This window comes from Anopheles marshallii, chromosome 3 (genome assembly GCF_943734725.1).
Source record: "Anopheles marshallii chromosome 3, idAnoMarsDA_429_01, whole genome shotgun sequence".
Classification (NCBI taxonomy): domain Eukaryota; kingdom Metazoa; phylum Arthropoda; class Insecta; order Diptera; family Culicidae; genus Anopheles; species Anopheles marshallii.
Genome location: NC_071327.1, coordinates 43,807,207 through 43,831,127, shown reverse-complemented (window position 1 = coordinate 43,831,127; position 23,921 = coordinate 43,807,207). Strand labels below are relative to the sequence as shown.

Below are 23,921 nucleotides of genomic sequence, written 5' to 3'. Positions count from 1 at the left end.
TATCGACTGAATCGTGTCTCTGTTCGTTTGACTGAAGGCTCCTCTAGAAAAGACACGCTTAGAGCCAAGCCAAGTAAGGAGAAAAATGTTAAAAACCATACCAATAGTTAACATGAAAAATATAAATTGAAACATAAACATGAAATATACGATTTTGTTCTACGGAATTAAACTGAAAAGAGATTAAATGGAATATTTTGAAGTTAAGTATACATTTTTAAAACATAACAAACTATATTGAATCATAATCCTACTTCTTCATTCAAGCAACGTTCAAACCTTCTATGATCATTTGAATCGTTTGAGGGAAGCAAAGAATCGGTTCCATGATTGCAAACGATCGGCATCAGAAAGAGATCTTAAAACGTAACCAGCAATAAAAAAACGCTGATGCAGAAACTCTTTACGTCTGCACATAACCGGTGCTACTTTAAAGCACACCCCACCACATACACGCTCGTCCGTGCCCGAAGGGTGTGTTGGTGTGCGACGTACGGGCCAGTGGAAATTTCCATCCGGCTTTTTGTCTCCGCACTGCGCTTCGTTGCCGGCAGCCAGGGCATTTTTTAGTGACAAGTCGAACTATTTCACTTTTTCGTTACACCGTATCGGGTTGTACCAAGCGTGCCGTGTGGTAAAACGCGAGTGGATCTAGTGATCCAAAAAAGAGAATTTATATTTAGTCTACGGCCTGTTAACTTCGTTCGCAATCGCAAAGTTTTGTAAACGGTACAAAAATGTCGTAAAGAACTTTTTTTTTACCCAATAGTGTAAGTGTGTAAAACAATGAGAAAAGGGGGCGGGGATCGTGTTAGTGATATGTTTTGATTGCGTTGCACCGTTTTGACGCACTGTCGATCGGCACCTTGCACCATCATAACGATTGTAACCGGCTGATCGAGAGATGAATGAGCAAAACAAAGACCGGCGAGACGAGATACAGAAACGAACGGCATGTTAACTGTCAGTTTGAACAGCTGATAAGTTGCAACACGATCGATGCACCGCTACTCCACTTTGCTTCCACACCTTGCAACAATACACGAGGATTTACGCTGACAGCAAAAACAAAAAAAATCTCATACACACTGAATGCGGAAGCACGAACAACCGGAGACCGGTGTACAAAAGAACGTTTATCTTTCTAGGTCAGACACGCACCGCGCACAAACACAACGATAACGACGCATTGTGAAAAAGACCTTGAAGTCCTGTGAGGGACGGCCCATGCTGAAGGACACTGTGAAAGGGCGCCTAGGTGCGTATGGTCAGTTCTTTACGAATATAATCAACGAAAATTTGTCGATAAATGCGATAAAAGTGAAAAGATCATTCGCTCACTCACACTGTCCTTTTCACACACACACACACACTTCCATCTCATAAAACCGACAAACTACCTGTACGATCCCGTTGTCTAACTTCACCCAAAACGCTTCATCATATTTTTTTTCCTTTGCAAAAGCTATAAAACGAAACCTTTATGTTTTTCTTCGCGGAAAAAACTTTCATTCTACCTTGCTGTACGTTCAACATTCACTTTCCGTTGCTGGTACAATGCAGAACTGTGGAAAGTGGGAAGAATATTTAAATTTCCTTTCGTTTCTACGCAAAAAAAAAGAACAAATGACAGATTGCTTCGGTTGCACAAGAGCACGCGGGATTTTTTGCTCTAGAAGTACGGAATCTCACTCGCTCACTGTTTCTATTCCGCTTACGCACACAGCATTCACGCGATATCACGAAAAACGCACGCAACCTCACACATTCACACACATCAGCAGGTTCAAAGTTAGTAGTAAGCGTGCGCACCGGGAGCTAGAGATACGATGATACCGAGGATGGTGCCACCATTTGCTTGAACCATTTTCTTTGGTTACTATAATAACACTCACCTGATATCATGAATCGATCAAATGCATTTAGATATGTGTTTAGTGATGCAGCAATAACAACGTCACAAATTAACTAAAAACTGCAATACACTTGCCTCGCCACTTTGCGACCAGAGCGAAAGAGAGCGCCTGAGTGAGATGAAAGAAAGTAAACGAATTCACAGTCGACCGTCACCGGCAGCGAACGAAATACGAATAACACAAACAATGTGAAACAATAACGCGTGCGAATGGCAAACTCGTCGTTATGTTGCGCGATACTACTATTAGGTTGATCAAAAAGCACTGCTGTTGATTTTTTATAAAACAAATATTAATAAAAAATATCTCTATAAAATAGTGCACATCTTAAAATATAATCCCTAACACAATTTTGCTGATTGGTAAACAAATACAATCGATTTAAACTTAAATAAAAAAGGGAAACACACTAGTTGTGTATACAACGATAGTAAATATCAAATGATGGAAATAACTCACTGTTCAAACTACAACATTCCGTTACATCCGAGCTAGCACATGTAATCTATAACTCTTCAAATTAGGGTCCTTCAATAAAAGCGAAAGAAATATTTCATGTTCATAAGTTCTCCATTGCAAGAATGCTCCTCGATGTATGGGTAAATACTGTTTGATAATTTTGTTAGGTTTAACACATCTTTTGAAATGTCAACGCAACGTAAGTTTTATTTGCTTCATTATCATATAAAAAAATGATGACATCCATCAGCTGTTTTCCCTGACGTCATATCTTTGTCGCATGGATTAACATTTGGTGTGTTGCATGTAAGATGAAAAAGTGTAGTGCAGCACAGTTCCTATTGGGTGAATGTGTTAATGTAATTTTTTTAACAACGATTGCATTTTCGTCTCTTATTATTTTAATATCTTCTCGTAATTTACTGTTGCCGTTGCTACGAACAATGGAATAAGCGTTGATTGAACTGTAAAAAAATATATTTAATTTAAAACACGACTCACTCGATACGGAAAGTTCTCGAAGGGTTGTGCGGAAGCGTTACTAGCAGTTACGGTGATGCAAACACACGTAACGCACTCATATTGCAGGGTTCTTTTGTCAGTTTTGTTGATTACTTGTTTTGTTGCTCAAGTTTTGCATTTTATTTTAGTTTTAAAACCATGAAGAAGCCGAAAACACAATTTTAAAATAATTTAAAAATAATTAAAATTTATTTCCGGTAAAAGATTTTTGTAGTCAACCCCTATAGGGTTTGAAGCTACCCAGGACAAAAATTTGACATGACACTATGGGCTGAGCGTAGCCATGAAGGAAAACAAAATAAAAATGAAAGTGTTTTTATTTTTTGGTTCTCGTTGCAATGGTGGTTTTAAACGGTGATTTAAGGGAAGTAAGGTGTAAGTTAAGAAAAAAAAATTATACGTGTATTTTATTATTAATTTAGAGCATTACTGTTTAAAGACTGTACTCCGGTGAGCATGAAATTTTTATTATAATTTATCTAAAATGTAGTAGACATTTATGCAAGGGAATATTCCTAATGAATTTTAAATAAAGATACATTTTTAAAAAAGTTTAATAAAAATATGTTTCAACAAAGCAAACCAATGAAAAAACATTAAAATTAATAATTTTGTTATTTAAAATGTTGTTATGTAGTTAACTATGTAATAACCATCCTGAAATCATTAATATACTAGAAGTTAAACGTTGATAGTTTTACTTTTTTCTTAATATTTCCTAAATTTTTCATAATTTTCATAACCACCATTGTTTTTAACTATTACAGCCACGGACACAAAAATTAAAACATACCTCATAAAACTTGAAATTTTGCAATGCCATGACCAACTCGAGCCCATAGTGCAACAAATATGTCCAGGGTAGATTCAAACCTTATGGGGGCCGGTACGCTAGTAGGTACGTTGGGAGTTTCCCATGATTTGTGGAAAACCAAAATGCAGGGTTCTTTTGCTAACGTACCTGGGAAAACTGCAAGGTGTAAATACACGGTAACCCTTCGACATGCGACTCGATAAGCTCCTTGAGTTTGTTGAGAACGAATTAAATTATTTTAAAGTTGCTGCCTAGTGATCAACTAACAAGCTCATAATGGCCAACATCAAGTAACAAGAATACGACAGTGGCGACGACTAGTGGTCAGCATGCAAGATAAAGCGCCTATTTCACCACAGTAGCGACATCTTGTGGTCAACGGTATGAAGCTTCTCTAAATCACGCGCGACATCATAAACGTCAAATCGGTTGGTTCGATTTCGCAAAGTTTGTACATTGTGCTCAAGGTTTAACATAAATTTTATTACTACTTTTCCAACAATGTGATTCATTAGAAAGCAAAAGAAAGGTCAGGATTAAGAGAGCAACAAACCCCGTAACAGAAATTCGAGTTTAAATAAAGAAGTAGACGAGGAACTGGACTGTAAAAGTGATTTCCATAGCAAAAAGGTATTCGTAGATGGACAACCTCTCCATAAAGGAACGACACCGCAGCCGGAGCAGGGACCGTGGCAACAGACACCGCAGCAGCAAGGATAGGCACGGATCAAAACACAGCCGAATGTATGACAACAATAGACAGCAGCAACATGAGCAAAAGCATCATGAACACTGCCGGGATCGGAATCACCGCAACAGCGGTGGCATGTGGGATGACCGGGGCCACCGTCATCGTTCCCAAAGTAACGACAGAACGGTCGAGAACAGCAGCGTACAGATGGTCAGTCAAGAAAATCATAAGTACAAGGGTCAGGAGTTTGCACCGAATAGTATTTCGCTGAAGTTGCAAACCCTGACAACCACAAGTAATTTTACCGAATTACAGCAGGCTTTGATCAAGCAGCACAATGAAACCAGTTGCTCTTCAGTCGGATTGAAAAGTGAGAGTGGAGAATTTGGTTCACAATTAATGAACCATGGCACCAGCAGCAACAGTGAGGGTGGAGAATCTTCCCGCCGACGTAAGAAAAAATCAAGATGGAGCGATGGCGTGGACGGCAAAACATTCTTTCCAACGGTACTACCATCTACGCTGACGTCTGACCAGCAAGAAGCGTACTTGTTGCAACTACAAATAGAGGAAATAAGCTGTAAGATGAGAACGAGCGAACTAATGATACAGCAAAATCCAGCAGAAAGGTCCCCATCGCCTGAACCGATTTACAGAAGCGATGGCAAACGGGTGAACACGCGTGAATACCGCTTGCGCAAGAAACTGGAAGAACAGCGCCATCAGCTGATCCAACGCATGCAATTGCTGAATCCCGACTTTAAGCCTCCTTCGAACTTCAAGCCGCCAGTAACACGCGTCGAAGACAAAGTGCTGATCCCGCAGGACGATTATCCACACATCAACTTCGTAGGATTGCTAATTGGTCCGCGCGGCAACACGCTTAAGACGATGGAAAAGGAGTCAGGGGCGAAGATAATCATCCGCGGCAAGGGATCTGTAAAGCAGGGTAAGGCCGTATATAGGGATGGTCAGCCGCTGCCAGGCGGGGCCGAACCGCTTCATGCGTTAATCGCAGGCAGCAATCACAAAGTCGTGCAGATTGTGGTTAACCGCATAAAGGAAATGATCCGGCAAAGTATTGAAGAGCCGGAACAGCTCAACAAAGTGCGTCAAAGGCAATTGCGCGAGCTGGCCCAGCTGAACGGTACACTGCGCGAAAAAGACGGACCGCGCTGTAACAACTGTGGTTCGAACGAACACAGGGGCTGGCTGTGCCCGGATAAACCGAACATCACAAGCAACATCACCTGCTTGGCGTGCAGCGGTACCGGACATATTACGCGCGACTGTAGCTTCAAGCGACCCGGTCACGGTGAACCATCGAGGACCGGTAACAATTGCGCTAGTGTGGCTACGAAGTTCGACGAAGAGTACATGAGCCTGCTGGCGGAGCTTGATGAAGCACCGCCACCACAACACGGTCACGGTGTACGGACTGGTAACGGTCGATGTAGTGATACTGGGGGAAAAGGTGTGTCACGCGAATATTATAACAAATTGGAAAACAGCAAATCGCGATCACCTCCACGCCTTCTGATGGAAACGACTTATAATCTACCCCCTACCATGGATAACTACCAACAAACGTCGAATGGCGACAATGGCTTTAAAACTGATACTGGCAGTAATGCTTTTGTATGCAATGGAGAACAGAAAACTCCGTTGATTCCGATGCCATTCATTCCACTATCGCCTGCCACCTCGTCTCCGTCTACACTGGCCATACCATCGTTGATGCAGTGGACACCGCCGACATCGTACAGCGCCAGCTGCGCATCGCCCGGCATGGGCTTAGGGGGTAGGAGTTTCCAAGGTCTCCTGTGGCCACCACCGCAATGGACGGCTCCACCACCACCACCACCTGCCATATCGTCACCTGTTTTAGCACCACCACCACCGCCTGATATACCGTCACCTGTTAACACCAGCTCCTGACCTGCTGTCATTTTAGCACTGCAACCACCACCGTCCTAGTAATAGCTTCCTATGCCGGTTTCAGGTAATTGAGGATAATTTTATTAACCCGAAACTACCTTACTTACTACTTACTCCATAGAACACTAATTAACCTAACTATTTCTATCGTTAAGGTTAAAACTAGACGAACGTAACGAACATCGACATCATCAGAAGGATGTCAATCGCTTGTTTCAATCTGGGATGAGTTGGAGAAAACTCCTTTGTACAGCATGTGAAAGTGAATCCTACGTACTGAGCTTCGGTAAGATCGATGAATTTCTCGGATCTCAGTGTCAGTGTGCTCCACATATATTCATGGAGTCAGTATAGACGATCAAATTTTTTTCGAAGTCCAAAGGCTAAAGAAACGGACACTTCGTATTTTTTAACAAATCGGGAAATGTAACGGAGAGTGACGATATGATCCACACAGCATCCTCCTGCAGTAGATTACAGCTCACCTGAATTGTTTTCTCTAAGTGCGATCAGGCCGGTTCATTGCTCTTCTAAGCTACCACTTGCTGCAATATCTGCAACACGAGTGTGTAACTGCTGGCCATTTTGAGTGTGACGACTTCCAGGGGGCAATCGTTGAATCGTCGGCGGATGTTTACGGAATTGCCTTATATTTGTAGTTTATGATCGGTATAAAACTTGATTAGCGAAATAAATCGTAGTGATCAGGGAAGAAAATTCGCATTTCGGATCATTTCAGGAACCTGCACACCTATGTATTATGTGTCTCGACCAACAGTTCACACTCAACTGACTCTGTTATTTTCTTCAGCAGCACAACTTCTAACACATCTCTCTATTTGCTCTCACTCTTTCCTTCCTTATTCCTTGTAACCATCAGTTCCCACATAACTGGCTTGTTTTTATTGATTGGCCCAAAGGATTGCATATGCCTTTTTTTTCATTAGTAAAATGATTTCTCCTACCTTGCTAAGCATTCAACTTCCAAACGCAATGGGGCAAAATTAGCAACGGAATTTGTATTTGTAAAAGAACCACTCAAATTACACAATCATTATAACCAATTTTTGATAAAATAGAAATAATATAGCCAGGATATGCATATACTCGAGCAGATGTTATGTCATTTATGGTAACTGTTTGTTCTATCTTTAAGTATATCGTGAACGGTGTTGTAGTTTTAGAGTTTTTTTTATTCTATAAAATATTTTATTTATTTTTCGTTTTTTTGGTCTATCGTATATATAATTTATAAACCATGTCTTTGGCTTGGTTCCATTTCTTCCGAAGCAATCATATGTTCGAGGAATTCTCTTTCGTGTTCTAACATGCCACATTTATCGAGTTTTGTTTTGAAATTAAAAATTAAAACGTATTTTACAAAGACCATGTTCTCGTTATACGCTAGCTCCACCGTAAGAGGATACTTGCTCAAGACCGATAACAAATATTTCGTACGACGTTGTAGTTGGTAAGGATTAAAATGAAGTTTAGTTCGAAGATGTCGTCTCTGGTCCACCGTTCTTCATTCCGTCTCTGGTGACAGATCTGATGTTGAAAAATCGTGCTCTAGGCGAGCCTTGTCGAAGATGAAAGAGTAGTTATTATGCTAAAGCTATTGAAGCATCCTATTCGACTCCCACAGATTAGCAGGATAGTCTCATGTTGGAAATCAGTTCAAGATATTGAAGAGTCAAAGATGTTACCACCGCGAGCTTGCAAATCCATACAATGGCATACGTTACTTTGTGTGGCTTATGAATCCCATGACACGATGCCTTTTTCTCAAGGCGCGATCTGGTGTTATATTGGGTAGCGACGCCGGTCTTCACACGCCAGGACCGAGGAAAATCCCATCCGAAACATTCCCCTGCGCGCAGTACTCACTATCGGGCTGCACTATCGATATCTGGCCTGATCGTTCGAAGGAAGAAAAAAAACATTTTCCTTCTTCTTGCCTTTTTGTAGGTAAAGATGAAATGATGGGTGTTGAGATGTACACAGCTATTACAAAAATTCTAGGTACCAAGTGTCAATTTAGGTATAAGGCAACCATGGCCTTTCCTTAGCTATTCGCGGTAAACCATACCTACGACCTTATTCTATTAATCAGTAAGCATGTTAGACACAGAAAGGGATAATGTAGCTATTTTTGCCTCCGTTTCCAAACTGTTGCGGTTTATTAGCTAATCACTGTATTGCTCAAGCGTTTTACTGAATCGTTTGTTGTTTGCAAGTTGCATTCAACGTGTGCTTTTGCAGCCAAGTCGAGTGAAGCTCCGTTGAATGTTTTTACCGTTTTATTTAAATTGTTTATACATTTTTTTTCAATTGTAGAAAGCGCAATTATATTTTACAGTTTCTGTGCGGAAATAAAAAGCAAAAAAAAAAAACTTTTATGACATCATTTTGTTATCTTTGCTTTTTCTTCGATTTATTCTTCCTGTGGATCATCCAAATCGATCTTTATTATTTATACAACTTTATCAGGAAAAATCTGATGGACCCAGTTTACGATACATACAGGTGTATGATGTATAATAGGGAAAACTGTCATAAGAACATGTTCAGCTATTTCAATAAAATTTAAGCTCAGAAATTATTCATACAAATTTAATAGGTGTTCGTACTAATTATTCGATTAAATCTTTACAAACATTCAAATTCTGGTTGTTGTTAACTTATATAATTCTAATGTTGAAAGGGAACGATTTGTTTCCTCGTTCTGTCGCTACATAAACGTTAAACGTTTTCTCTCGCTCCCGAAGTGTGCACCAACAAACACATAGAAAAGCAACCGGCACGCACGTTTTACGCGAAACTCGCCTGTTTAATCCGCGGCTGCGGCTGGTGCTGCGACGATGCCAGCTGCGCGTGGAGCAACAGCCTCCAGCCCGTGATTAAACCGTCCGCATGACGGTGCGCACTCTCACGCTCACCTTCATCATGCAGCCTACTTCGCAGACCGATCGAGACGCCTACTTCACGAGCCCAAAAAAAAATACGAGCCGGATCAGATCATCCCGCTACAGCCACCCCTCAAAGCACATGCGCCATACCCTAGCCAGTATACAACGAGCGAAGAAAAGCCCACGGAATTCTCTACATGGCAGGGGCCCTAATGCGCTCACCGGCGTTGGCCCAAACCGGTTCCCATCGCGGGCTCACGGGCTTTGCCGATCGGACTCTCGCTCTCTGTTGTGGTCTTGTAGTCTTTGCGCGAGCCACCAGAGAGCATTTCGTCTTGCGTGTCTAGCTAGATTCCACACGGCAAAAGCCTACCACGCGTAACCCTTCCCATTTTGTTGGATCCAGCCGAACAGAGCCCAGTTGTGACCATCTGTCACTTTTCCAGACCCGGATTCCGTAGCGTACACGTCCGGTAAGGTGTTACAGTAAACGGTGTCCCGGAGTCCTTTGCAACAGTGGCCTTGCACCGATCCGCCATATCTGGGGGTGCTGCAGCGATTTTCGAGTTCGAGGGTGTCTGGCCCGTCTGTCAAACCGCTATTCATTATTCGCTCGCGTCACCGCGCGTGTATGCGACGCGTACCTCCGCGAACCTGCCCGCCTGCCGGTCGCATTTGTGCGTTAAGTGTTGCAGACTGTGTACCAGCTCCTTTCTTCCGCTTCTCGTTTTCAACACACTCCGTTCACCCTAGTGTCTGCTCCCTTGCTCACTCGCCGTTTGCAGGGTGAAACATTTGCGCGTATATGCGCAAAGCGACATTTCTCCTAGATCGTTCCAGCGAAGCGGATGTGTTTGCTATTTTCGGGGGAGTTGCGCGAGTTCTTGCCATTCGTTCCACGTGGTTGCGAGTCGGTCGGTCGAAGCATCCGAAATTATCGAGTAATAACAGCACACAGCGACTGTGGTGCTGTCCACACCGTCTCGCTACTTGCCCACCGGAAACCGTGACACATTGTTCGGGTGCTGATTCCGTTCGATCGGAATTCAAATTAAGCTACACCAAGTTGCGTGTGTTTGTGTTCGTGTGCACCGTGGTCCATTCGTCGAGTGCTCCAGTAGCGGTGCCAGTTCTAGGTAAAGTGTCTCGGTAATCTCGGCGCGCACATACGACTCGTAAAGTGTCCAAAAAGATATCCGCCTTGCGTGTGTGTGCATGAATGGTTGCGTGTGTACGTCCCTGTGTGTAAGCCAAGGGTGAACAACATTCTCGGGCATTTATCGCGGACGTTCCGCCCAATAGTTCCAGCACCTTTCGATTCACCTGTTCACCACGGTGGTGGTCAAGCCAGTGGTCGAGCCGGAGTGTTGTCGTTGCTAAGTGTGAGTGCGTGTTGTGGACGTATTGCAGTGTGTCTAGCCTCAAACTTCCAACGGGAAAATCAACGGCAGGGCATCGACAGACAACAAACATGCTGACCCTATCGCACAGTGGAGATGATCTAGCAAAGTCGCTAGGAGCGCTGACTATCTCGCGCACACCTCGCGATAAATTTTCGGACAAGGTAAGTTAACTCGATGGTATTCTGCTTACGTTGTTGTACATGACGGACTTTACTTTTGTTTGTGCTGGAAGTTCGGGTGCCAGCACTGAGATCATAAAGTCCCAAACATCTTCAAGAACATCAGTCAAGCGCGATCTGTGTGATGATCTCGTAGCTGTCATACTGGACGAACGTTTAACTCTGAATTCATACGCCTGCAGCCTTATGAATAGTGTTGGGTGAATCTGCTTCAGATTCATGGATTTGAATGAATCTTCGAACTGAACGAATGAATCTGATTCTCTATTCAAAAATCAATCCTCACTGTTTATGAATCCTCCTCAATGAGGAATATTATCGTCTCAATGTTTAACGATTCTAACTATAAAAGTTACTATCAATAATATCAACTCAATCATTCTAAGCAATCGAATTTTAGCAGAGCGTAGACTTAAATCATCATTCAACATTAAACTTCTTATTTCAGAAGCAAACATAATATAAATAATCTTAAAATCATGTTTTCGGATAAGAATTCTTGAATCTTTGGGGGTTCATGCATCTCTTGCGAGACGGCTCTTGATTTAAATGATTCCTCACTAATGATTCATCCGAATGACTGCTCTTGAAAGATTCATGAAGCACAACATTAGCTATGAACAACCAAGTGCTACCGTCATCACCCACTTTGTTGTCTTTTTCTATGTTTAATTTGGTTTGCTCTCGTTCCGCCACCGAGCTAGTGATCTCTTAAAGCGTCGTGTGCGCTTATTAGCGTGCTGATGATGCTGTTGATGGAGTGCCACCCAATTAATCCGGGTGCTGCGCTGGCCCGTTTTGTCAACTTGCCGCACCACGACGTTGATAATGAACATGCCGGGCCAGGGCGTTCGTAAACAACAACAAACCCACCTACACGAACCGCAAACAGACTGCACCGGGCCAGAAGATGCGCCACAGCGTGGTTGATGCGGTGCAACTAGTAGCGAGATCACCCGCTATGTGCGTTGTTGCCCGATTTTATAGGTTAGTTGGTTGTTGGTGTTGCGACCCGGTTTATCAGATATGCGCACGTTCCGGATCGTTGCAGCTTGACGCATCTGTCCCACGCGGGCTCCTACCGTGAGGTGATCGGTAAGAAGGGGTTGAAGAAGAGTTGACTAATAATTTGAATGCAACACGATTCACTGCCGCTTTACAAACACCAGCATATGCTGTATCCGCATTTGGACAGCGCTTGAACGCTTGGTTCGATTCTCCGTCTCCTCGTGCAAACATGAAGCCCCAAACGGAACGAGTATTTCATATGCAAAAATGACGTCATTCTGTTTTGTTACCCAATTGATACTATGGTAGACTCGTTTTTTTTTTCTTTTAATATTTTTACGCGCTAGACACATTCCTCGCTGAGGCACGTCCTCGTGCTTGGTGGCAAGCAAGCATGAGCGCGAGTCATTCACAATACTTCCGCAAATTTCAAAACAAAATACGACACCCAAACGAACGATCCATTTCAGTGTGCGCAATTTTTGCAGCCGATCAATCGTATTAGATCGATTTGCGATGGGGACGCAGCGATATGATCTACGACCCGTCACGAAACTACAAGAAGGTTGTCCGGGAGGGTAGAGCCGTGATGGAAAGGAACATCTGCAGAACAAATTTTAATTGAAAAAACAATTATCACAAAACACATTCCGGGTTGTGTTACTTGCGCTTCTTATCACTATCTTTCGCTGTCAATCACCATCGCCACGGTTCGACTCGCTTTTTTTGTTATTTTGACTAGTATCACTCAGCACTGCGTACGTGTTGCATGTTCCGTATTCACTATCTGCTACTTTGCCGTCTTCCAATATCACCTCAAAAGAGGTCTTGCACTTCCCAGCGCTTGTCAAAACCATGGCAGCATGCTGTTATGGACTTACAGCAATAGTACATGGTTGGTAAGAAAATTATGAAAACAAATGTACAGAAACGCGGGAAGTTTGGAAAATGCACAACAAGAAGCTGTGGCGTGACCGCAACAGTCCCGGGGGTTAGGTCATCATCCATGCTAAAATATAATGAATGCGTCCATTAATATAATAGTTCTGTTTTGTTTCTCGTTTTGCTCCTCCTCACAAATGAATGCAATTAAAATTCGTTCTGCAATTGGATGAGATGGGTTTTGTGATCGACACTAAGCCGGTTTTGAAATGATCACAAACTTGGACAATCTCACGATGGGTTGAAAACAAAAATAGATCACTTCTCTCTCCAACGCAATCGGTGCTATTATTACTACGATTACAGATGCTTAAATTAATTGCACAAGATAATGATGCAAAAACAAGAGTAATATTCCCAGTACCGCGCCTATCTGCTGGGACAGATCAAAGGCCAATGTACAAAGTGCAAAATCCACATTGTTTCGGGATGCGTAAATGTGCTGTCGGAAACATGCCCAAGACCGCAATACATTGTGGACGTGCACGGAAACGCAAAAGTAACCGAGGACAACCGTCTCCTTTTGCCACCTGCATTGACTTTTAACCGTAGCCACCCTCACCTCACCAGCAGGACTGCACCACTGCACGGAGTGCCCAACAGAGAACACTTGCTGAAAGTTCTCCATAACCGCGTTGCACTTTAGCAAATGGCACCACCAACCGGCACCGAAGGCTGTGCAGACAAAGCGAACGATGCTGACACATCGGAGCCACGGGACCTGCCCGATGACATTGAGCCGCTGCCGGGTCGAAACCTGTACGGCGCTGTACTCGATCACCCACCAGATCGGTCGCTTGGAAAGGGTTGAAAAGACACAATCTGTGTGTTCACGGAGTGATACGCGCGATACACACGCCCGGAGTATACCTCGATCCCGTGTGTATAATGGAGCAATATTAACCATATATGTAACAACAATTCAATAGGGGGCAGAATGGGCTAATTAATTATGATACACTTTTTGTTTTTGCCGTCCCCTTTTTTTCTACCCGGCCAGCATCGGCAGCCTGTCGCGACTTTAAGTGCATAAAACTGTGAGCCGCACACACGCGCACTCACTCGTATAAATAAACATCGTATTTTAGCTCCATAAAAGGAAGATCGTAAATAGTTCGATGCGAGAAAATTTACGTTCGTGCCGGCTTTCGTTCGCATGGGAATGGGAAGGAAATTCCAGCCGGTGTGTTCATGAAAAAAACATACATTTCGCTTTTATGGAATCAACTGAACATCCATTTGTATGTTAAACAAAAAGGCCCAAAAATATGGAACACGTTTGTGTGTTGATGCATTTTTCTATCAAAATAACCCTTTCATACGATTTTTAAAATGAAAAATTAACTATCTTTAGTGTGGAAAAGATTCGAGCAGTGCAGTGCGAGCAGATTTCGGAACGAATGTGATATGAATTGATTTTCCAAATGCAAAAACTATGGCCCATTAGTTAGGGTCTATGAATTATTGTAAATAAATAAGTCCAGAAATAAATGCTAAAAAATAAGCAAAAATCACAACATTAACACGGATCTAATGCGAATAATTGCACCTACGTGACGTTTAACTAATGAATAGCTTTATGTTTCGTTATGTGCAAACATTTCTCAGTTATTTATGCTACTAATTGCTTACAATAAATAAAACTCAAAATACCATCAAAAGAATCCATCTGATTTCACAAGCCACTAAAAAAAGTGCAACAGTGTAGAAGTAACCTGTAATGCATGAAGAATCATTTTTCTGAAGGTACAATCCTCATTCTCTCTGCACCGCAATTCAGTAAATGTTGAATGACTCATATAGGTGGGATGATTAGGTTTTAAGAATAGAAAACAGAATGCTGTTCGGTTAGGTTGCCATGAAAGTACTCCTTATATTTATATTTATTAAAAAAAACAGTTGAAGAAATGAAGAAGATAAAACTCGAACATATCGATATCGATGTGTGCAAAGGCTTAGAAGACTTTTGGAGTAATCAAACATATTTTCCGGGGATTTTCCGAATGCCCTATATTCAGATGGTCTGGTTTCCTTTGCCAAAACCCCATATTGATCGTGCTTAGCAAGTGCACAGGTCCTTCATCAGATTCGCCACCTGCAAAATGCTCGGTTTTAATACTGCTCCACTACCATGTTATAGGGATAGGGTTAGGTTGAACACGTCGTACTGCTAAATAGATACAATTCGTGCTCTCAACTCTACGTTAAATATGATTAAACTTTATCTCTCCTTAATCTCCTCTTATGTTCCCATTTACTGTACGCTTCCGATTAATCTTCTTCATCGACACAACAACCTCAAGAGGTCTACCATTTTTGGCTTTCTTTGACATTATTACCTGTAGCGGGATAGTAGTCAGTCCTACGTACGGGGGTTTGATCTGGATGGGATTTTGGATGGCGACCCCACCAATACACCACCGAGCTGACCACCACACTTCCGATTACCTATCCTTTAACCTTGCAAAAAATCATTTTTGTCTAATGAGAAACTGTGCTGCAGCAGCTATATGACGAAAAACATGACCAGGTGTAGCCTCCAACATAGGATATCAGCGCGCGGTCCTTATCATAATTACGTTTTCCTGTAACCACCACAGGTTGCAGTATTTAATTATTAACTATTCGTGGAAGCTTTTGTTCTATCCTTGAGAACTGACTAGGAAATACTTGGTAAATAATGACTTATTTTTACAACTTACTCGAACAATCGACTGATTCGACCCCAAGATAAACTAAGTTTTGGACATTTCTAAATGTAATCGGAGTGAACTTACATCATAACTTTTTCACCACCTATACGAATCGAATTCAATTGCAACAGAAAACGGTGGAGCCGGTGCTCATAAGCACGCGCAGGGCTTTCACTCACTCACATTGGCTAAACGCAAACGGGTCACCGGTGCAAGCAAAGAGAAAAAGTGCTGCTGCACATTTAAGATGCAAATACAATCACAGCGAAAGAAACAGTCGTCGGCAGTAACATGCAAGTGATAAACGAATGTTCCCGGTGGTTTCTGCATACTGCGGAGGGCAGCAAAAGTGTGTAGAAGCTTTGGTTAGTGTTTCAATGCACATTCCCGAAGCTTCGGGAGGGCTGTTAGTTGGATCAGTTTAATGTGAACTCTTACCGATGAACAATCGATCGATCCAGCGGCATCTGGAAGGCTGCTAATTTTGCATTTCACATCCTTCCACACACGTTTTCTTCTGTTTCGCCCAAGTCAAACGAAACGCACGATCTTTCTCGAGTGCAGGTATCTAGGTAAGCTGCAAATCCACCGTACAATAAAGGGAAACTGAAAGGGCTAACTCGAAAACATTACCCAACTTCGTGAAAACAAATGTCGGAAAGGCGAGTTGAATGCTTTCTCGTCCAACCTGGAAGTATAAAATTGAGGATAATTTTCAAATTAATACACCGTTTCCTTCGACACTCTACACAGACTGCGAACAGAGGAACCAGCTTTAGAAAAGGGTCATATTTAGGCGAGATGCTATCCAGAATTCGAGACGGGACTTGCGGATAAGTGTAATTTAGAATTCCTACAAGCGGATGCCGCAGGTAACCTTGAGAATGTGAGGGCGAATGGGTCAGAAATTTCATTTCCGGCATTGCCTTGGGATTTCATGGCGCCCTGTCTGCCTGCTATTCAAAGAAGATGCAGATGCACACACAATCCCTTCAAGGGTGTTAAGGGTTTTGCCCCTTCCGTCGGCCAGTCATGATAAATAAACGAGCAATATATGATATTGGGCAATAAATTCTAGTAAAAACACATGTTTAGTCAGCGTGCCTTCAAGCACCCCATACATTCGGGTGCCAAATGGTGACGGCGTTCATGGTCGGGGGGTGCATCCGAAGCGATATCGATCTGTGGCCCGGATGACCAGACCACACGTGACACTACGTTACGTGCATCGCTTGGGTGGTACCGAGTGCAGCACCGGCTAGAAATGAAGTTACTTCAACGTGTAACATTATCACACTGGTGCCAGATGGGTTTTCGCAACCAAACAGATTGTAAAGTAGCGAATTGCAACATGCTAATAAACATGAGGTTCTAATTATATCCAAACTATTCGCAACCATTGCGGAGCAATATCTGTTTTGTAAATATTGTTTCGTGCATTCTAATTTGTAACAGTTTGCCGTATAGTTTATTGGATGAGATGAGGAGGATTTTTTTTTATTAGAGCGTTGTTTTATAGAGCATTTGAGAAAGCTTTTTAGCGTTTGTTTTTGGTTTCGATGTTTTTTGCATTTAATGATCTACGCAAATAACACGATCATTATAATTCACTAAGTATAAATGTTAATAACGACCTACGCAAATAACAAGATCATTATAAATCTCTAAATATAAATGTTAATAAGCAATTTGTTGTTTTTTTTTCTTTAACATTTTATGACTTTTGCAAGTGTTTAGGAACAGTTTTTTGTCTTCTTAAATTCGTCAGCATCTATATGAACCCCGACCAAACGCGCCATCTGGTTTTGCTTGTAGACTAGTAGCATGAGCAGAACAAATATATGCCACATGCAATAACTTTCAACGTGCTCTCCACCCTTTGTTCCCGTATCGAATCGACAACCAAATAATATTCAACGATAGACGACTAGGAAAAATGGTTCTTCATAATGGCAACCTTACACAGTACAATGTTTGTCTGTACTACATTCCTACATTCTACCAGCGAGCTGCAGAAGCAAAGTATACGCGTGAAGCTGATAAGCTTTGGTGCAAAAAAAAAACATCGCTTTAAAATATGCGCGCAGAAATTGTTTGCCCTCGGGGCGCAACGATGTCTGACAGGTAGCGACCCTGTTGTGGCACGTCAGACACGCGAAGGTCGTTTACACCCCGCCCATTTCCAGCTTCCAATCCTTGGGTCCCTTTAAGTCATCGTTTCCTTCTTAGTGCGATAAGCGATGCACAGAGAGAATGGTAGCCAGGAACTCTGGTAATAACACACTCCAATTTTGTACGACTTCAATTGTAAAAGCAGTGTTGCAGTAGGTTATACGCTTTATGCAACGTTTAAGTGATAATTTAAGAACGTTAAGATATAATTTAATCATCAAACATATTGGTGAATGTCTAATGTTACTATTTGTCACCTTATTCAGCTCCAGAATTTCTGCCGGCCCTAAGCTCTCCTTTAGCCTCGGCGATCGCTCAGTATAAACCTTGATAAACCGTGATCCTGTAAATACATTTGGCATTCACATTTACACTGCAACCCTTGTGGTAATTATAATTCTTCTCTTCTGGTATGGCAACGCTGGTAGATGGACAGAAGACTAAACAATTATTTACAACTTCTTTGCTCACGTCACTGTACCTAGCAAAGATACCAGGCGTGGGTGTTGGCAACTTCGAATGTACCTCCCGCTCTGAAAACATGATGCAAAGTTCAATTTTATAGCACACCTCATTGCTGAGGGCCTTCGCCTCATCATCCGGCACTTAGCTATTTATATTCAACGCCTTCAACCGATTGCCTGATGGAACTCCTTTCGAGAGGTGGTCTCACAACGAAAGAAAGCCTGTCCTCATCAACCCGACCGGTACAAAACCCCCAGATCAGACAGGTACACAAATTCACTTGCAAACCGGTGTAATTAGTGGAGACGAAACTGCAGAAACTGCCGACAGAAAGCAGATACGATGCCCCTGGTGGGGGTGAGTTTGGATGCCCAATTAAAGCCAACTGGTTCGCGCTGCAAAGCAGGTTTCGTGTTGGGCATTTCCAGATGATCTTCAAATGATCGCGCTCGCGATGAAGTTTACCGGACTGGTGTAGTATGATTCTCTGTTCCGCTTTGCTACGGCCTACCTATAATGTGATTTAAGGAACGATGACCTCATCCGCGTGCGCACGGATTGGTTAGAATAAACAGGAAACCAGACGACATCTTGGCCATCTACTCTTCTGACCTGCTGTTTAACATGCCCAACGTCAAGTTGCCTAATAAATGCGAGTGTTTAGACGATTCGCAAATAAGCAAAACGCCACAAACTGGTTCCATTCGATGCTTCACACACAAAGGTGAACATTCGAAGGTGCTACGCCGTCGTCTCTTTTCTGGCTGATTACAGCCACGTTTTGCTATTATTGAGGCCACCACTCGGAGGATGTACCAGCTCAATTCGGTGCCATGTCTAATCAAACATTGCATCCGCATTGGTTTATTCGCTAACGCTAGCTTGAAGGAAAGTGTTACAAGCGGTGGCTCTCGAAAATGGGAGACGGTTCATTATTTTGTTTGCTTTTTCCGGGGCGCCTTGTTTGCAATCATCGTTAAGTGCGGTAATCGCGAAATGGGCAATTAATCTACTATTCATCAACGTGCAGCACAATCGTGTGGTTCCGCATCACAGCTCGGATAAAGATCACTATCGAGTGTCTAGGCCTTTCACCACCGTTTGTTGGTTTATGTGAATTTTATCTTTTCCAGCTGATCTGTAACATCATTCGTATCTGTGTTTCAGTAAGAAGAAATTGCACACACTAAAGTAATCCAAAGCTGTGAACATACGACTAATGTCAACTGTGCGTTGAATCACTCCGATCGTGCAGAAGTTAATATACAAATTCTATTTATTATTGGACAACAAATCAACTATTTATAATTTATTAATACTCGTTAAGTTCCTTTTTTATACACAATCGTCTTCCTCTACATCTTGTGCGTATGATTTCACCATTAAAGAAATCCCACAAATCCACAACGAAATCCTACTTACAAAATCCCTGGAAGGCGATGTGCAAACATTCGCACAGCACACCACGTAGCCTACCATGACCTCGATGCAAGTAGGATGCGTTTGTTTGTGTACACCTTCTCGGCACTTGAGTGGCTACCAGTCTGACCACATACTTTGACGTACAGTTTAATAAAAATACACAACCATCCGATAAACAGCGTGCATCCTGTGTCGAACCACACCGCGTCCACAAGCCGGCTTTTGCAGAATCATGGTAACCGACATGGGGAAACCCCCAGTGTCCATTCTAACGAACTTCAAAAGATGGAAATCAATCACCGGAGACGCGCTGAATTGCGATGCTATTTAGCGCCCCGATTTGGTATGGTCTGACCGTACTTTTCTATTTCCATGTACCACCAAACACCAGTTACAAACACACCGTGTGGACAGTTTTACTGATTATCGTCCGTTTTAGCCACGCGGGAAACGCTTGGGGAGCTAACCTGAAATTAAACAGTACCAACCGTAAGCATGAGATCATACCGGAACACATATACAGGGTAATCTGAACAGAACACTTTGCAGCAACGTCCCAAAAGATTGGTCTTCGCGTTGTCCCTTTCTGTTTTGCGAAAGCGTCACTCGCAATTGGTTCCGTTTCCGTCGCTGTGAGGGAAGGAAACGAAAAAGCTCCAACCTACAACGATCGAACACACACAATGTGTTGCCCACACGGTTACAGCCCACGCCGGTCGATCTGGTTACGCTTTCCGTTGTTCAGCAGCGCGTTTGTACTGACGGTGTAGTCCAAAAGCGTGCACCAACTATATTTCTCCAGCAAAGGTTTTCTACCTAATTTTGCCTCCCCGCTGTATAGTTCACGCAAACGGTGTGGTAGTGTAGGTAGTAACGGCACGCGTAGGTGCAGACACCGGTGTACAGAGCGGAAGGTCGCATTCGATCAGCGACCGAGATTCGAATCCCGTATCCGCACAGTCGCTATTTTGCATCTCGACCGGCGTGAGGTTCGCAAGCGCATCGGGGTTGTATGGTGTGTTTGTTTCGAACGTGTGAAATCCGGTTCACTCACTAAAGCAACACGTGAGCAGCGGCAGTGGTGAACGTATTGCCGGAAGTAGTAGTCACACTAGAACATGTGGAGAAGAGTAGCATCAGACAACTAAAACGTTCCTCATAGCCGTGGCGATAAATCGATTCTAAAGTGAGTTCCAACGTGTAAGGTGTGTTTTCGGTGTACTTTACTTGAACGCAAGGTGTACTCACCGGGAGAAAAGAGTCTTGAGATTAACACGAGATGTAAACCAGTTACCCCTGGCATTGTGCCGCTATCGACTGGCAGTTACCGGCATAAACACGATTTGGATCGCCGTTTCTGTTGAGACCAACATCATAAATATGAAAACAGGTTTTCACATTCGTTTCTTATTTTTTTGAGCTGGAACTTGTCTTTTTGGATACTGTTTCCAAGCAGATTTGCGCGCAGAAATCGCGCTAACATTTCGTATGAATTATTGTATTAGACATGTTGGTATCTTTTCTTTACTCTCAAGTGTGTTCAGTGTTTGCTAAAACTATTAAAGTGTTTCTACAAAAAAATATATTTATATTCTTATTCTTCGAAAGGCTTGCATTCTATAATACAATTAGTTAAGAATGAGTTAACTACAAGACTGTGGTGGGATACCGTGTCATCAGAACCGTGTGCTACTTGTGCGTAAAATAAGTTACAGATGTCATGATCTTGCCAAGGTGGATCCGTGATCTTGCAGAGATCGGTTGTTCGCATGCGTTTACTAAACGATAGTCGGAAACAGATCAATACATATTTAGGTTGTGTTACCAGGGTTACGGGTTACCGTGTCTATCGCGTACAATGCCCTTATAAACCGACGCACGTGAAATTTGCATTGTAAATTATTTGATCTCATTTGCAAAACCGTGCCTCGGCAGAACACAAGATACATGATTCAAACCGATCAAACAGTTGAACGGCTATAACTGTTCGAGTCACTGCCACTGTGACGATCCACCGACCGTAACGTCTTGCTTGTCTCAGGCATCCTTTCTTCTTGTGAAGTTTCCTTTGGACGTAATACTTGTGTGATTCTAAATTTGCCAATTTTCTTCCAAGAGTTTAGTTCAACGATGTCCTTTCTACGAACGTTTCGCCCGAATCTGATACTCAGCACCGCTCCACCATCTTCCAACGGAACTGAACGTGGAACTATGCGCACCGGTACGCCTTCTTCTAAAGTTGCAACAACGGCTTCAAGTGGCAGTAGAAAAAATTCATCGTCTAGTCGAACTATCACCGAAGAACCTGATCGACCGTTCAATGTAGGTAGGCGTAGTAGCAGTAATAGTGTTGGCACGATGAAGAACCGTAGTGGAACGAAGCACGGTGCATCGTCATCGTCAGGCCGTTACGGGAAAGAAAATCCGGCCCCGATCGTTGTTTATCTCGATAAGCAACCGGATGGGAAAAAGCAACCGACCAGCATCCTGCGAACAAACACGTTCACACGCCATGACGAAGAACCGGAACGTATTCGACATGCAATCACTCGTAGCGACACTTTTACACTCAACGAAACGAACGAAGAGCCGATCAACACCGGTACCTACACCAGACCGGCAAGTAAGTGACGTAAAACCAGCATTTTAAACGCAAAAAAAAACATCACTTAACCTCCCATTCGTTTTATCCTTACAGAGATCTCGGCCCCTACGACGGATGTGTTTGAGCCGCTCTATGCGAAGAACATTTCGCTACACTCACAGGAAAAATTACCGGTGGTGGTAGATACACGCACTTACCGTAAAAAATCGTTCAAATCATCCAAACCGGTACAGAAGGTGGAAAGCTTCATTAAGCGCTTCGAAAGGACACTTTTTAACAAAGGCGGTAGCAATGGAAATGATTCCAAACGATACGGTTCGCGCAAAGGTTCCACCGCGTCGGAAGCGACAATTGTTCCTGCACCTCGCTTCCGTGACGTGGGTATCAATTGTAAACTGGATGAAGAGGAAAAGTTTAAGGCAAAGCTAGAAGCGATCAAGCAATCACGTCAAAACTCCCGTGATTCACTTATCAGCTACAGGGAGCGCAGTTTGTCACCCGGGAAACAGAGATTTTTCACCTACGATCATCATCGATCCTCGTCTTCCACGTCGGTGCAACCGCTAAAGGAGGATGCAAACAGCTACAACAGCGGTAGGGATAGCACCACGCCTCCCCCCGCTGTTCCGGGGAGTCGTTCAACCCTGTATCAACCGACTGAAAGTAGCTTTCTGAAAAGCAAACAAAAGGAAATCGAAATGGGTTACAGTGTGGTTAACAAACGACAGCCAGCGGCTTTTTACCTTACGACATCGCATACCGGCAACCAACGATCCCCCGAACGTGGCAAAACTAAGTCTGAAAGTGATCATCTATGGAGATCCGGTCGTGATGCCGTAGAGGACCGATCAGCCAACAACAACATCCGAGAGCGACATTCCAGCAAGGATAATTCATCAGCAACAGGGTACTCATCCCGCCGGGATACGTACCAAACGCTGAAGGATGAATACGAGCGACAGCAGCACCTGCAGGCACAGGCCCACAAACCGGTAGGGATTGCTAGTCCGCGGATGAGCGCGGTACGACCAGCGGATGTACCACAAACGCCACCATCACCATTAGCCGTTCGCAAAGAATCGCAGCCCGAATTGCCGAAGTACACTTTCGGGACCGATCTACAGCAGCGCCGTAGCAGATTCCAGCAGTTTCAAAAATCGTTCAAAAAGATGGATGACAGCGCGTCCGAAGTATCGGTACAGCAGAGTTTCTTCGTACCAATCTGAGTATTTCCGGGTATTCGGATGAATGTTTTCTACCAATTGTTTTGCTACTCGCTTCGATCATGACAATAAATTGCATTTTTGCCAAGTATATTGCATTGTTCTGTTTCTCTGCGAGGAAAGTTTTAATGAATGCAAGAAAAAACCCGTAGTCGGAAAGCTTCATTTATTGTTTTTTGTTATATGTTGCGAATGAGGATAGCTTATAGATATTTTGTAAATTATGCATTTCGATAAATGTTATTTCTTTTAATGTAAAGGATGTCCACAAAACCAGACACCGACCAAAACTAAACCTCACGCCCTTCACACAAAGCATAATGTTTGGCCTCTCGTTTTTTCACGCCTGTGTCACATAAACATTATTGGTAGGGTACTTGAGTGATTTCAAATGCTTCTGCCATTACAGAACAAAGCAACCATTGTCATGGGTTTCGGGTGAGCCCGATGTAGAAGAATTTTCCTGCAACATCAACATTCGCTTCGATCGCATAAACATTTGTGACACAGTATCACGAAACAGGCCAATCGACGAAATTTTATCGTAAACAAATCGAGCT

The 23,921-nt window shown here is 43.0% G+C and overlaps 1 protein-coding gene and 1 pseudogene across 1 annotated transcript; both read left to right on the top strand.

Annotated features, from left to right (window-relative positions):
* The first annotated feature begins 3,987 nt into the window (after positions 1–3,987).
* Positions 3,988–6,340, top strand: LOC128712651 (splicing factor 1-like; annotated as a pseudogene).
* A 15,323-nt stretch (positions 6,341–21,663) lies between these two features.
* Positions 21,664–23,364, top strand: LOC128715196 (uncharacterized). The gene is made up of 2 exons (XM_053810079.1): positions 21,664–22,156; positions 22,232–23,364. Exons 1-2 carry the CDS (start codon positions 21,664–21,666, stop codon positions 23,362–23,364), a joined length of 1,626 nt encoding a protein of 541 aa, XP_053666054.1.
* The last annotated feature ends 557 nt before the right edge of the window (positions 23,365–23,921 follow it).